Source organism: Dermacentor silvarum, unplaced genomic scaffold (genome assembly GCF_013339745.2).
Source record: "Dermacentor silvarum isolate Dsil-2018 unplaced genomic scaffold, BIME_Dsil_1.4 Seq462, whole genome shotgun sequence".
Taxonomy (NCBI): Eukaryota; Metazoa; Arthropoda; class Arachnida; order Ixodida; family Ixodidae; genus Dermacentor; species Dermacentor silvarum.
Window position 1 is genome coordinate 27,900 of NW_023606272.1, and position 17,080 is coordinate 44,979.

Consider the following 17,080-nt stretch of genomic DNA (forward strand, 5'->3'; position numbering starts at 1 on the left):
CACGGTTCTACTTCAGCCTGCTTAAAATTTTGGGCTGGTTGAGGCCGTGGGAGCATTTCGCGTTCACCCATCATGCGTCGTCATGATGCTGAACATTGACTGCACGCTACCAGCAGTTAATGCTGTGTTGCGCAAATTCAGCTTGATGCTTTCCGTCTACACGCGAGCTTCACCTGTTTCATTCTTAGGGGCACAAACAAAAAATGCTTAAAAAATTTAACAGAGAATCAGGATGCGAGTTATATGTGAATTTCGACTTGAAGTGTGGTGACCGGCAGCATGAGCCTTGCTGCCGTGAAACCAGCTGTATGGCTAAGGTTCACAAGCGTCGCCGAAGAGGTTGGAAACGGAGCAGCTGGCTGAAGAATATGACATGAACAATTTCTGCATCCGTGAAGGGAGGCTGTACAAAAAAATGTGGTTGATCCCTCTTATATAGGAATCGGTATAGAACACGAAAGTGAAACGTGTCTTCACAAAGTAGTGTAATGTTTATTGCACATTGATATAATGTCTATGGTGTTTTGTGGCTAAAGCGCCCTTAGGCATTGATGCACCCACGTGACGCCTGGTGGCACGTCTCCTCCATCACGACTACCAACGTCGATGACCATGAGCAACCGTCGTGCATATGGAAGCTGCACTACGCTGCACACGCTAGCACAACGCGAAAGACGAAGCACGTAACTGACACTAATACAACGCGCAAGACAAAGCACGTAACTGAATCGTCACCGAGTCAAATCAGCGCGTACAGCGCGTCGTAATTGCAGCCTCCGCGATCAACTTCAGAAACATTTTCAGAGCTAATTGCGGAGGCCACGCTCCGCTGTGCTGAGTACGGTGAACGCCACCTGGCGTTGGTAGTGCTTCTTGATGCCAGCGTCCCTTCGAATGCTGGCATCGAGGCGTCATAGTGCTGAGACCACCGAAGCGTTCACTGTCGGTGCGCGTTAGTGTCATAATGCAGTACTTCTCTTTTCTGCTCGTAGGCGGCGGCACCGCCCCGAGCAAGAGCGCGGGCACACGGAGGAGTGTTAGATATATAAGGCGCGTCTGTGTAGCTCTCTGCAAATGCGTTTGTGGCGCAATGGGTTAAACGCTCGGCGATCTATCGTCGCGGACCGAGAGGTCGTGGGTTCGATTTCCAAATTTTGCATGTTTGTGGAACTTTTTCTTCTGGTTTCTTTCTTTGTATTATGTTCGTGTACATTGTAAGCTGACGTATTTCCGTGACGGAAATACGTCAGTGAAGTCTTGGTGGACCCCGGCATAAACACTTTCGTGTTAAAATTCACGTGTTATATGCAGTTATTTCTGTGGGTTATATGCGCAATGTATTTTTTTTCTTTTCGGGGTGCTGTATTGGGAGTATGGCTTATACACAGAAAATATGTATATTCGAACTTGGAATGCTACAATTTGAGTAGAAGGGAATATCGAATAGCATAATATTCAATCGAATATTTAAAAATACCAACGATTCGCACAGGCCTATTATAAATAAACTATGGCGTCTTACCTTTCCTTTACCTTGCATACAATGTGCTACTCTGACATGATAAGCCTTTCTCAAAAGCACAGAGACGTCTTGGTATTGCTTTGTATGCTCATGCCCTTTCTAACCAGCTGGCAAAAACAACACAGCATTTGATAAAATTCAGGAAGCATGAGATAACAATATAATGGTGAAGTAAAAAAGCACTCGGCAACATGCACTAAATATCTTGGCAACTAAAAGAACTGACATTCCCACAAATTGCTCCTTGTGTGCAATTTATTTTCATTGCACAAAAAAAACACAGTTTATTTTGTCGTTAAACACCAAACGCACCCAAGTGATCAGACACAGAGCATGTTTCCAGTCACGATGCGACCCACCTTATAGTGAGAAAAACATTGAGCTTTGACGCAATGTGGTTCACTTCAGTGGCTGTCACTGATAACCAAAACACAGAATTCTGGAAACATGCCAAAAAAAGGAAATAGCCCGCCAGCCACACTCGGCTAACAAGACAGCAAGCTGATGGCTAAACACTGGCAGCACCGTATGACAACAGGCATCTTTGAAAGGCACCACAAAAGGAAGAACGGTTTTACACAGTGGGGTATCGATGATTTTCTTCACACTGCTGCTATACCAGGTCTTTAGGCCAATTGAAAACAGTGCAGACGAGTCGGCTACCTGTGACGCTTGTGGTGCCTATCACCACTGTGTTCACGATGCTTGCGGCGCCTCTCGTTCATGGCATTACGTGGGTCATCAATGCTGTATGCCTCCTCAGCATCCACCACGCTCGCGTCTCTCGCCAGCACAGGGCCTTGCTCAGCAAAACGCAGTTGGTGCGACAGCCTGCAACACATTCGCAAAAGTGTAACGCAAAGGGGGACTTAATTCGTACAGAGAATTTTCTTTGCACAACAAGATCACACATTTTAACAGAAGCAAATACATTGTTTAAGATAAAGTCCCTAGATATTTTTGCTTTCTTTAAGCAGCGACAAGCTTTGAAGCACCGCCGACGAATCTCATTGGGTGACGGTCATTCTGGCAGCCATGTTCTTCCCAACGCTGTTTCCCCGCAATCACTTGCACGCTGCTGCGAGCAGCGTAGATAGCAGCAGCCATTGATGGTCGCATGCTATCTCGGAAGATAATGGCGGCCGAACGAGTAGATGTCGCTACTTAAGAAAGAGCAGGAAATCTAGGGACTTTAGTTTGACACCTCAACAAGTAATTATGATAACAAAGAATCAGTAACTTTATTCGTTGAGAGAAAGATGTCATATAATGTTTTTCACGATAACTGGGTAAGGTCAGCAGTATTCTCATTATACACCGTATATTCCGGTGTATAAGACACATTCTTTTTCTGAATTTTTCGTCGGTGCGTCTTATAGAATGACTTAGGTACTTTTTTTTTTCAGAAAAACTGTCATCGCAATCAGATTCAATGTTATGGCTACGCGAAGCGTGGGTTGACTTAATTGCTACGGGTTCTGTACGCGCTATCGAGGTACCGGGTTCTTCTCGTGATCGAGTTCCCGAGCACCGTGTGAGAAGGACGGAGCAGCGTGTGAGAAGGACGGAGCAGCAAGCAAGCGGCAGACTGACCCCGAAGTCGCATATGGAGATTGCTGACAAGATGCGGTGCGATGCTGCGCAACCTACGCAGTTGCTACCAGAGTAAAAGCTGCACATACACATACTCGCATATAAAGCATGCAGTATGTATGCTCACACATACACATACATGCACATACATGCTCGCACATACAGCATACGGTGCGAGGGGACGATGTTTCACCCTCAAACTTTATACGGAACTTCGCGGCAACCACGACAGCAGAAATGCACCTGGAGTGAAAAACCCATACGCTTGCGCGTCCCCACGTTCACGGAGTGAAGCGTCACTGTAATTTTTTAAAATTGTTTACAAAATGAACAGGCGCGTCTTATACACCGGCGTGACTTATATACGTTTTTCTTTTTCGCGGAAAACTGCCGTTTTGAGGGGGTGCATTTTATACAAAGGTGCGACTTATAGACCGGAAAATACAGTACTGGCTTTTCTTTACCATCAACAGAACAAGTTATTTTGTCTATTAGCTATGAAGTACGATTGTGCTAGTTACAGAGGTGATAAATTTTCAATATTCGATGGCGATCAAACATCTCTTGCCTGTGAGAATTAAAAGAAGCATTTGTTATTACCTTCAATTTCTTCTGTAAAATTATAAACAGTCTTTTTTTCGTTGTCGTTCCCCAAACCAGGTGAGCATAATTAAATTGGAATAAGATTAAGGATTTATACAGAAAAGGTTTTATGCGTTCAGGTAGGAGATATCATTTCTATTTATTACCCCAATAAACACTTGCACAGTCATTTGTGTATTTCAACCACGTGCTCTTTCCAAGTTAGGCTACTAGAAAAGTACACACCTAAATCCTTTACACAATCCACTACTTCGATTGTATCTGATCCAAGTTTAACACAAGGCAAAGCAACAGTTTGTCACGATCGACGACACGCCACACGTTCGTCCCGAACTTATCCTTTATTCTCGCACACCAACTATGCACACTGCACCACTCTGCGTTCCCTCGTTTTGCTCCGCCCGCGCGCACACACTCACTCCCGCCGCTGGCTTTCCCGCACTTGCGCCACCTCTCATCCGCTCCGTCTGTTGATCCCGCCCTTGGCCTCCGAGAACCGTGGCTCCTCATCGTGGGTCTTGGGCTCGCTTGCCCTTGCACGTCACAACACTCCCCCCTCGAATTATGAAGCCGTGCTGGTAGGGAGAAGCAATGGCTCATGGTAGAGCATCAATTGATCCGCGTGGGCAGTAGTCCGATGACGTCCTGTAGTAGGATCGCTCAAAACAAAGTCACTGTCACCTAATCGTTTAGTACACAATAAAGTCCACTTCGCCACGGTGCCAATTTTGCCGAAACGCCTTTAGCCGCATCACTCAAGGTGTGAGAATCATGGAGCACAAGGTCACCCTCTTGGATGGTCGTTGGCCGCCGATGACGGTCGTAACAGGATTTCTGCACCTTCCAAGCAGCTTCCTGATGCGTCTGAGCATGTTGGAGGGCCTCTCCAAGGCACCGCTGAAGTTCTGCAGCAAGTGCATGGTGTGCTGCTTTCGGAGGCTCCGTGTCCTCGTCACTTGCAGGTTCCCATGGGGTGCGTAACTCGCGGCTGTAACACAACATGCTGGAGTATATGCGGTGATAACGCTCTCGGCAGTACACATGGCAAGGCCAATCTCAGATATCCAGTCTTTGTGCTTTGATATCCAGTCCCAGTCTTTGTGGTTGTAGCATTATGCCCGTAGACATTGCTTAATTGTGCCATTGTGACGCTCCACCATTTGGCCAGCCGGCCGGTAAGGCACCGTGTGACGATCTTTGATGTCCCAGTGCTTCAAGAGGTTGCGCCATAGTGTGCTAACAAAAGGCTTGCCATTGTTGCTGGTGATGGCCACAAATGGGCCATGGTGCCACTCCAGTATTTTTGTACTTGTTGCTGCATGTGGAGGGAAAATCTCTGGGAATTTGGTAAATTTATCAATAACTACCAGCAAGTATTTGTGGCCCCGAGGTGTAGATGGCAAGGGCCTGATAATGTCGACACTGAGTTCTTCCATGGGTGATATTGCCCACTGACTGCTCATGAGGCTTTCCGGTTTCTTGCGCCGAGCTTTTGTGTGCTGACATAACAGCATCCGCCCTGTACAACGTGACCTCTTACATGGATGGGACCTGCCCCAGCTAACCGATGGCGTACTTCCGACAACCGCCGATATGCTTTGCGTGCGGCTATGCCGGTCACGTCGCTCGTTATTGTAATCGCGCTCAGCCGCCTAGCGCCGCATCAGCCGTGACAAGCCAGTTCAACCGTCCACATTAAGAACCCCATTCAGCTCCCATTTGTCACCGACTCTGCGCCCGACGCCAACTACCCGCCGTTCACCGTCTCCACGCTGTCGCTCAGTGTCGCCGATGCGACCCCGTCCCGTAACGCTGGACGAGGAAAACTAATCGTCGCAGTCCAAGAGGCAAGGGCTGCGGCGCCGTCGAAACGTGAAAGTCCTCAACGCAGTCCTTCAAATGTGATCGAAGTGTTTGTTGACGGTGTTTGCGCATCTGCACTCGTGGACACAGGAGCCGCCGTATGTTTGGACGCTAAGCTTTGCAGTCTACTTCGGAAAGTCACGACGCTCCTTTCTGGACTGTCCCTCCGCACAGCCAGTGCTCAGCATATCCACTCCTTAGCGGCTTGCACTGCTCGTGTTGTTACCTCGTGTTCTCACGACGTTATCCTCGGCTGGGATTCTCCTCTCGCGCCACAATGCCGTTATCAATTGCGCACGGGTCGAGATGGAACTCTCGCCGCTGTTAGATTTGCTGATCACCGACAATACTTCCCTGTCGAGGAAGCTAATTGTCCACGACCACACCCACGTTCCTCCCCGCGCGTTAACAGTCGTGCCCATGTACTGCAGCGCAATCTCAGACGCTGTTGCGCTGCTGTCTCCATCTGACCGCTTCCTTACTCGGACAGGCCTGCTGCTACCTTTTGCGACAGTGGACATCAAGCAGGGCTACAGCACCATTTTCGTTTGAAACCCGTTCCCATACCCTGTCATGCTGCTCCGCGGGGAATGTCTAGGCAATGTCGAAGAGATTGAAGACGTGCAAGCTATGGACGTGCCCGATGAAAATTACTGCGCTAGTTCTAGTGCGCTCACCGCTATTTCTGCCTGTGAGGGACCGTCCAGTGATGTGTTTGATTCTTCTATTGCCAATGACCTTACACCGGTCCAGTGATCTCAACTTGTGTGCCTCTTGGAAGAATTCCGTTCTTCTTTGATGTCGAGCAATCTTCCCTAGGCCGGACATCAACTGTTACTCACCGCATCGACACTGGCTCGCAACCGCCATTGCGGCAACGCCCGTATCGTGCATCTCCTGCAGAGCGTCATGTAATCAACGAACAAGTCGACGACATGCTTCGTCGCGAGGTGATACGACCTTCCAACAGTCCAGGGGCATCCCCTGTGGTACCCGTTACGAAGAAAGATTCTGTGCGGTTCTGTGTTGACTACCAGCGCCTAAACAAGATCACACACAAGGACGTACACCCTCTCCCGCGCATAGACGACGCCATTGACAGTCTACAAGGCGCAGAATTATTTTCATCTTTAGATCTGCGCTGAGGGTATTGGCAAGTACCCATGGCTGACGTCGATCGGCCAAAGATAGCTTTTGTAACACCCGACGGCTTATACGAATTTAACGTAATGCCTTTTGGGCTTTGTAATGCACCCGCAACTTTTGAGCGCATGATGGACACCGTTCTGCGTGGCTTGAAGTGGCACACATGCTTGTGCTACCTTGATGACGGTGTTGTTTTTGCGCCAGACTTCACAACACACCTTCAACGCCTACGGTGTGTTTTGACGTGCTTAACAAACGCAGGCCTACAACTAAACCTCAAGAAGTGCCGATTTGCAGCTCGGCAACTGACGATCCTCGGTTACGTCGTATCCAAGGATGGGATACTCCCCGATCCAGCCAAGCTTCGGGCCGTCACCGAATTCCCTAAGCTAACATCCGTCAAAGAATTGCGTAGTTTCATAGGTCTGTGTTCTTACTTCAGACATTGTATTCGCAATTTCGCCGCCATCATCCCACCCCTGACGAAACTGCTTGCACACAACGGGCCCCTCACTTCGTGGTCGTCCCAGTGCGACGAGGCCTTCACAAAGCTGAGTTATCTGCTTACATCCCCGCCAATTTTGCGCCACTACGATCCAACAGCTACTACTGAGGTGCATACAGATGCCAGCGGCGTTGGCCTCGGCGCTGTTCTTGCCCAACGCAAACAAGGGTTTCCTGAATATGTCGTCGCCTATGCAAGTCGCACGCTTACGAAAGCTGAGACAAATTACAGTGTGACAGAAAAAGAATGCTTAGCCATCATCTGGGCTCTGACTAAGTTCCGACCTTATTTATATGGCCGTCCGTTTTGCAGACGTCGTCCCGGACCACCATGCACTACGTTGGCTTTCGTCCTTGAAGGACCCTTTTGGCCGTCTTGCTCGATGGGCACTTCGCTTGCAGGACTACGATATCCGCGTGCTGTACCGCAACGGACGCCAGCATTCTGACGCCGACGCCCTCTCGCGCTCTCCCTTGCCTGACAATACCTGCTCTTCCCTATCCGAGATTATTGTTTCGCTCGACCTTAACACCATCGCTTCTGAGCAGCGCAAGGACCATTGGATTGCCTCCCTTCTAGACTTGCTTTCTGGTTCGTCGGCACAACCAAGCACTAGCACTTGCGTCGCCAAGCACATCACTTTGCCATTCGCGACAACCTGCTTCACCGAAGCAATTATAACCCGACGGACGCCAGTGGTTGTTAGTGGTACCCCGCAGTCTGCGTTCCGAAGTATGCACAGCTTTCCACGCTGATCCACAGTGTGTGCACTCCGTCGTTTTCAAGACTTACCAGCGTCTTCAACAGTGGTATTACTGGCGCGGGATGTACAGCTACGTTCTCAAGTTCGTTCACTCTTGTCCCGATTGCCAGTGCCGGAAATCTTCACCCCGCCTTTCGCCAGCCGGTCTGCAACCTTTACCTTGCCCTACCCGGCCGTTTGGACGCGTCGGCATCTATTTGTATGGGCCCCTTCCACTGACGTCGGCTGGAATCGCTGGGCCATTGTGGCAGTCGACCACCTGACGCGATACGCCGAAACTGCCGCTCTACTGGCAGCTACAGCGCGCATGTTGCCTCCTTCTTGCTTCGACGATTCATCTTGCGACATGGGCCACCCCAGGAACTGCTTAGTGATCGCGGATGTGTCTTTCTGTCCGGTAGTTGAAGCCATTCTCAAGGAGTGCCACGTTCTTCATCGCACAACTGCGGCGTACCACCCCAAAACCAATGGCCTTACCGAACGCTTCAACCGTACCCTCGGGGACATGCTTGCTATGTACATCGCCTCCGACCATTCTAATTGGGACGCCATTCTGCCCTTCGTCACTTACGCCTATAACACCGCTACTCAGAGCACCACTGGCTTCTCAGCTTTTTTTCCTACTGTACGATCGGCACCCGTCGCACACCATCGACACAATTCTACCGTACCGGCCGGATGCATGCAAATGTGCGCCCATTTCCGACACGGCAAGACATGCTGAAGAGTGCCGCGATCTCGCACGGGTCTTTACATCCAGTGACCAAGAGCGCCAGAAGAGCACACGCGGTGACACCACTTCTGCACCCACCTTCCTTCCTGGAGTGCTTGTGTGGCTCTCGGTTCCTTCCGCTACACCTGGTCTCTCATCCAAACTAGTGCCCAAGTATGAAGGCCCCTACCGTATCATTGAACGCGCATCTCCCGTCAACTACATGATCGAACCAGTTGAACCTTCTATGGACATGTGCCGTCGTGAACGCGACATTGTCAACGTCAAGCGCCTCAAGACCTAGTATGACCCACTCATAGTCACCAGCTGTTAGGTCGCCCGACGGCTCCCTTTTCACTCCCAGGGGTGATTGTAGCGAAGGATACGAACGCCATAGTGGGTCATGCTCTCCAGCCCTTTCTAGTGGGTCGATCCCTCCTGCGCTCTCCTCGAGAAACGCCGCTCGTGCTGAGATCTCGGGCCTTGAACTAACGGTCGGTCCAAAAGGCTGGTGCCTAATAAACGCCTTTACAGGTTGTTACTGTAAATATTGTGCAAGATTAATTCCTTCTGCGTTAATAAAGCTGTTTCGGTAGAAATGGTTTGTGAAACAGTGTTGGAAAGTACTGAGTATCGACTGTTTCGAAAATTATGCCGTCCATAGAGTAATAGCTTTGGGAAATCTTTAGAAAAAATAGGTCGGTAGTTTTGAAAAGATTTTTGTCACCACCCTTAAATATTAGTCACTTTCCTGTTGCATAATTTTCAGAAATGCGCATTCGGTTGCAAAGGTATGTCAAAGGCGGTGCAATTAAGTGTGCAACAAACTTAGTTGTCCTAACCTGCATGTTATCGGCATCATGCACGTTCGTACAAAAAAGGAAAATCAGACAATATAAACTCGACTATCGATAGCACGGCATCGGGAGTCATAAGCTGTGATATCAGCGATCATATGCCTATATATCTTTTTCTAGAACGTAAAGGCTCCATTAAACGTGCGTGCACTGAAAAGACAACGTACCGCAAGATATCGGCTCAAACGTTAGACAAATTCAGAGAAGCCGTGCGCGAAATAGACTGGAGTGATATTTTTGCGCTTGAAGATGCCAATGAGTCATACGATAAGTTTATGAGCAAACTCAAAACGATATATTACAAATCATTTCCGCTTGAAAACTATCGGATTCGAAGAAAGTCGCGCAAGCCATGGATATCGAAGGAATTCGTTAGGCAAATCAACCAAAAAAATAAGCTTTATCAGTCTTTTATCAAGTCGAAGGACTTGTCAAAGTGGAAAGAATATAAACAGTTTAGGAATAAATTGAACAAAGAAAAAGAAAAGGCGAAAAATGACTACTACAGCCGTATATTTAACAGTGAATGTATGCGCAGAAGCGACAAAGTATGAAAAAAATAAACGAATCACTAAATCGGAAGCCAGTCGATACACGAACAGATACGTTGAATATTGATGGCGCTTTTGTAGGTGGTACAGAACTTGCGAACCATTTTAACAATTTCTTTGTCAAATTAGGATGCGTCGATCACGACATTCAAGATACAATGCATACAACTTCATTAAGAGAATCTTATTCCTAAAGCCTACTAGCATCCCTGAGGTGATTACAACATTTTCATCCTTGAAAAACAGCCATAGCCGAGACGTAGATGATAGAAATTAGGCCATTAAGTACGTCATAGACTTACTTGCACCTGCAGTAATGCACATTTTTAATATTTCCCTTCAACTGGAGTTTTCCCGCGCAATATGCAGTAGCAAGAGTTATAGTTATTCATAAAGGAGGGGACAAAATAATATTGGAAATTATCGACCGGTTTCTATACTTCCTGTGCTATCAAAGGGACTCGAAAAATAGTCAACTTCGTATTGATAATTTTTCCCAAAAACATAGCTTGCTAACCGACTGTCAACACGGGTTTAGGAAAAAGCGGTCTACGGAAACCGCCTTAAGTATACAGAAGGACCTTATTCTAGAGAACATTGAAAAAAAACTTCTGACTTTAGGGTTATACTTAGACTACAGCAAAGCATTTGATAGAGTGAACCATAAATTGCTGCTGATAAAGCTGGAAAAATACGGCTTCCGAGGAATAACACTTGAACTTATCCGATCTTATTTAGAAAGCCGACATCAGTTTGTTGAAATTAATGAGAACAGATCGCAGATAAAACCTTTGACAGCGGGTTGTGCCCAAGGTAGCATCCTTGGCCGATACTTTTCCTGTATTACATTAATGATATTGTACAAGTAAGTGATATGTGTAAATTTATCGCGTATGCAGATTACTGCTCTGTTTTCTTCACAGGTAAAGATTTAAAAGAAATAACCCCTATAGCAAGCTGTTTGTTATGGACTTGGAGCATGGTCTAAGGCAAACGGCCTCATCCTCAATGAAACCAAAACAAAATGCGTTATTTTTCATGCTCCGGGAAGTTCTACTACATTGCCAGATAATATTGTGTTGGGTCCGTATAAAATTAACATTACGTCATCCATAAAAACCCTAGGCGTAATATTCACAGCGCAGATGTCCTGGAATGAACACGTTAGTCATGTTTGCTCAAAGGTACGAAAAGTTGTTGGTGTGTTAAATCGGAATCGAAGTTCATTACCTTTTAAAGTAAGCGTCTCATTATCATGCTCTTTTCCATTCACACCTCAGTTACTGTTCCCTTATATGGGGTAACACTACCGCGCAATTAAAATACTGGAAATACTTCAAAGAAAGCGATTCGGGCGATAGCAAACGTTCTTTTTTGAACACGCAAGAGCTTTTCCAACAAAACAGAATAATTAGAGTTCGTGACATATATAGTTCAAAACATTACTAAGCTATAGAAATGCTATGTTGGGAAGACTCGATTCATTCCTAACCCTGGCAACTTTACAAGAAAGTAGAAGTACTATTCATATCGTCACCAGGCATCATGGCAGACCTCTTTCTTGCGTACTAATATGGCTGTCAACGCCTTAAACATACACTACCTTCCCTGCTTAACTATTTCAACCAACAAAATGTTGATGTGTTATCTCTAAACAAAACTAAAAATTGGATCTGTTCTTATAGATGTGTATTGTTAAATGATCTAACAGTTCCGCAGGGCTTATGATGTACTCTCGTTGTGTTTATACGTTCAGACTTTTAACTATGAACCCAGCATCCAGGTTTCCGCTGCAGCGATTGTGCCCAGGCCACGTGGCAGGGCTTGCGTTGTGAACTAGATGCTGCAAAGGGCGTCTTCGCGCTTCTAAACTTCTAGGATGTGATAACGCCCTAGGCTATGTTGCCGGGTATCTGTCGCGAAAGCAGCAGCCTATGCAGATTATTTTTCTATTTTTTTAACATAGATGCGCAGATGTATTTACAAGTATGTAAAACGATTTCTAAAAAAAAAAAGAACGTTTCTGATGGTAACTTGTGTTTATTGTATAGTTCTGTGAAACTTGTTATACATGTATATGTGAGTGTACATATGTGTATGTAGATATGTTATATAGTGTATATATATGCTTTGCATTCTATATATGCGATTGAGTTTGTGTCAAACCATAATATGCAAGATAAAACAGATTGTGATGTATACTGCGAGTCATTCACACACTGTATTTAACTATAGTTTCTATACAATAACATGAAAGTATCTGCATATACTTGTGCTTAGAATACTCGTATATCAACATTTTATACGTGATTATATTGGTACACCAGCCGCTACCGTGCCTGTCTGGGAGACCGGAGCTCTGTCAAGCGGAAGAAATTTCGGCTTTTTTCCGGCTCTCCTTTTCACCTTGTGTATCTCGTGGTGAAATAAACAAGTGATGATGATGATGATGATAATCGATATTCTAGTTGACAATAAACGGAAAAAATGGAGCTGGGCAGGCCATGTAATGCGTAGGATGGATAACCGGTGCACCATAAGAGTTACAGAATGGATACCAAGAGCAGGGAAGCGCAGTCGAAACAAAGAAGCTCGAGAACAAGTTAAGGACCGCACAAAGAGCGATGGAATGAAAATGTTAGGCCTAACGTTAAGACACAGGAAAAGAGCAGTGTGGATCAGAGAACAAACGGGGATAACTGATATTCTAGTTTGCATTAAACAGAAAAAATAGAGCTGGGCAGGCCATGTAATGTGTAGGATGGATAACCGGTGGACCATTAGAGTTACAGAATGGATACCATGAGAAGGGAAGCGCAGTCAAGGACGGCACAAAACTAGGTGGGTTGATGAAGTTAGAAAATTTGCAGGCGCAAGCTGGAATCAGCTAGCGCAAGACAGGGGTAATGGAGGTCACAGGAATTGGAGAAGCACGGTTTGTGCAGGAAAGTAGCTCCGGCGCGCTAGCTGTGTCCGCCATGTTCCCGAAGATCAAGCTGAGTGTCACGTGCGAGCAGGGGGACGAGGCGCGCGAAGGCACCTCAATCCCCACAACATACAGGGCCACCACAATACCTCTAGCTCCCATGCATTGCGGAGCAACTGTGCAGGCATTGGTTGTGCTAACGGGAGCTCACGTGACTTCTGCTTGCTGACATGAGGCCTTTGGCACTATGCTATGCTGTAGATTTATTACTTATTACAATTACTTGTTACTTATAGCCTGCATTCGCTCTAAGAGAATTATAGCAGGGAGGAATGTTGTAGATAGGCGGCACCCGGTGACACGCAATGCACACATGGCTACTGCAAAAAGACCGAGATGACCGAGCGATTGCTGCCACTGTTAGCAGTGTGTTTGAACTGGGTCGACAGGGCAGCATCCGAGCCCCCCTTAGTTCCGCATTTGCATACTGGCATGACAGCTAAAAATAAATGGCACAGTAATTAGCGATGTTTTGATGCTCTTAATAAAGAGCCTGCATGGTAACATATCCCAAAAACCTCCTACAATTAGCGCAATTAGGTCACCACATATTAACCTCAGATGCACATCAGTCAACTTGCTCTCTCTGCTTGAATAGGCTGCACTGGCTCCGTAAAAATAATAAATAAAGCCTACACTAGCACTCTCTGATTTGTTTATGATAATGGTTTCACACACTCTATCATGCAATTGATTGGGCACTATATTCAAAGTGGTGCTCTTTAGTTGGAACTTCATTTTATCTGAATAAATTCCAGTCTCCCTTGGATTTTGAATTAATGAGATTTTACCGTAGAGACTTGTGGCCAATGAATTAAAGCAATAGAACACTTTCGCTGTGCCACATGTCCAATATTAATGCACAGGTTACAAAAACTCAGACGGGCAATTTATCGATTATACCATCACGAATTCTGCATTTGATTAATACCACGTTTGCCATGTGGCTGACTGTCTAATGACAGCTAGTGTGAGCAGAGCTTTTTAGACTGTCGCTCACAATGCTAACTACACAGCGGTTGAGTTAGTCCTTTTATTAGGTTAATTATTTCATTTAAGGTCGAACAGACATTGTAGCAATTATGGACATGCAATTTAAAACTTTCTATTTAAACCACAAAAACAGGCAAAGTGGTGGCCTAGCAATGCAAGTATAAAAGTTTGAATGTAAACTACTAAACAGTTTTCTATAATGTCACAAAGTGTCCAATTCCTTGTTGTAGCATGTCAAAAACTCATGTTGACAGTCACATACCAACCTCCATATGGTAGAATGAACAGCTTCCATGCCTATCTGGAAGAAATATTGAACTATGCTAACGAACACACCCTCACACCAATTCTTGGTGGTGACTTTAAGGTTGACATGTTCAATTCTTCAAGCACACAACATAATTTTGAAACAGTTTTCAGGAACATGTTTCTCTAACACTATCCAAACACCTACTTGCATAACTAAAGACACACGTACGCAACTATCGCTTCACGTAACAAATTTTGGTCAAAGTTCTTTTGAAAAAAAAAAAAGGAGCATTTCTCCACAGGCCTCTTCGGCTTGCTTAGTGAGCACTTGAACCGGAGCAGACGATCCCTCACGAGTTTTATGGACATGAATTGCCCCCTCCTCGTGACATAGGAATGGTATACCTCAAGCCCTCGTGCACAGCAAGCCTGACAGTCGACTCTGCGACTTGGAGCTCCTTTGCAATGGCCCGCATTGACTTGATGATGTGTGGTGTTTTATGGCGCAAGGGCCAGTTATGGCCAAAGAGCGCCATGCCAGTGTTTGTGAGTGTGCAGTGCGATGAATTCTGAGAAGTAGATGAAGTGTGGCTGTAAAGGGGCCTAAAAATAATCGCTGTAAAATGCGTAAAATATACATGCACTAAAATCATGGCAATGACTAATGAGGTGCACTATGAAATGAAGAATGCATTGAGAAAGAATGACACGATATTTAAAATATTTAAGATGTAGTAATTGGAAAGAAGCACTACTGCCTAAACAGAGCCCTTGAACCACAAGGGTCTGGAGGCATGTGCTATACAAAACTACTATCACAGCAGCATCCTCTGGAGGGAGGATGCGCTATGAATTTATAACATGCAGTACCACGCCGTTCAAGAAAGCGAGGACTGCTTTGGTGCTAAACAGCGGTTCCTCACCAAGAAACATACTGGGATGCAGAGGGACATGATAGCGGTAAGAGAAATGTTTTTTTCTATCTGCTTCGGCATCCCGACACTCCAGGAGAACGTGGGGACGGTTAGCCTCACCACATCTACCACAGGTTGGTGGTTCATCCCCGGTCAACAAAAAACTATGGGTGCCAAATGTATGACCTATTCTGAGACCGACAGAATAGGACATCAGTTCGTCGTGTTTTCGTTACGGGGGGCCAGAAACCTAACTGTGGCTTAATCAAGTGAAGCTTATTATTTGTTTCTGCATCCCACAGACGTTGCCAATGGCTTCGCAATTTCTTACGCAAGAAATGTTTCAAATCTGTTGCAGAAACAGCAGCTGTAAGATTAGTAGCGTGCGGTGTTATTGACGTAGCCATTCGGTCAGCTAGCACATTACCCTCAATGCTTCTATGGCCAGGCACCCAGCATATAATGATATGCTGGTTAGATACATACGCTCTACACAGTACGGAATAGAGCTCAATAAGTATAGGATTTTCTGTTTACAGGGTGACTTTAAAGCCTTTACGACACTTAGAGAGTCTGTAAATATGATTGATTTTTGAAGTTTAGATTTCCTTATATGCCTCACAGCTGACAATAGTGCACATGCCTCAGCCGTAAAGATACTTGCTTCCGGGTGGAGTACACCTGATTCCGAGATGGATGGGCGGACGGCTGCATACGACACCCCGTCACGTGACTTAGAAGCGTCTGTATAAAACTCTGTGCATGTGTACTTGGACTGGAATTCAAGGAAATGCATTTTGATATGTGCCTCTTGTGCGTGCTTAGTGACCTCTACGAATGATGTGTCACACTCTATGAGCTGCCACTGCCACGGCGGTAATAGTTTCGCTGGAGCCATAAGACAGTGTTCAAGCAACGGAACACCCATTTCCTCACTAAGATTCCTCACACGCAAAGAGAACGGTTTTCTCGATGCCGGTCGATTTTGGAAGAGTGTGGCAGTGGTCATGTCGTTTATGGTTGAATAAGAGGGATGTTCAATGTTCGCGTGTACTCTAAGAAAATATAAAACTACTATATGAACGCTGCACATGAAGTGACCACTGATTTGACTCTACATAGAGGCTCTGGATTGGACTTGTTCGGAAAGCACCGGTCGCGAGGCAGATGACCAGATGGTGAACTGGATCTAGAATTTTTAATGCACTTGGCGTTGCGGAATTATAAATTATAGCTCCGTAATCAAGGCGTGAGCGGACAAGACTGTTGTACAAGTTCAGGAGGCATTTTCGGTCACTACCCCATGTTGCGTGCGACAAAATTTTAAAAGGTTCATCGTGCCTTCAGATATTTAAGATGGGGGATAAAGGTAAGCTTCAAGTCTAGAATTATTCCCAGGAATTTATGTTCACTGCTCACGGATAGTTCCTCTTGATTAATCGTGAGATTTGGCACAGGTGTCATGCCTCTTTTGTTTGAGAAAAGTATGCACGTACTTTTCTTTGCATTTATTTTAAATCCATTTACATCAGCCCATTTAGACAGTTTGTTTAATCCAAGCTGTACCTGTCGTTCGCAGATAGCAATGTTGCATGATTTGAAACCTATCTGTACATCATCGACATACACAGAATAAAACATGCTGCGTGGAATAACTGTATACAGGGAGTTCATTTTTACAATAAAGAGTGTGCAACTAAGCACACCCCCTTGTGGCACGCCAGCCTCCTGGGTGAATGTTCCAGATAAAACATTGCCCACTCTTACGCGAAACGTCCGGTTAGACAAGTAGCTTTCGACTGTGTTTAACATATTTCCACGGA

At 45.9% G+C, this 17,080-nt stretch overlaps 1 protein-coding gene across 1 annotated transcript in view; it reads right to left on the reverse strand.

The window, feature by feature from the left end:
• Positions 1 to 1,791: 1,791 nt before the first annotated feature.
• The window catches only part of LOC119435114 (spliceosome-associated protein CWC27 homolog), a 60,542-nt gene continuing 45,253 nt past the window's right edge, over positions 1,792 to 17,080 (reverse strand). The window contains exon 4 of the mRNA XM_037702056.2: positions 1,792 to 2,353. Within this exon, the coding sequence (XP_037557984.1) occupies positions 2,182 to 2,353 (172 nt within the window). The 3' untranslated portion in view covers positions 1,792 to 2,181. The remainder of the gene's footprint in view (positions 2,354 to 17,080) is intronic.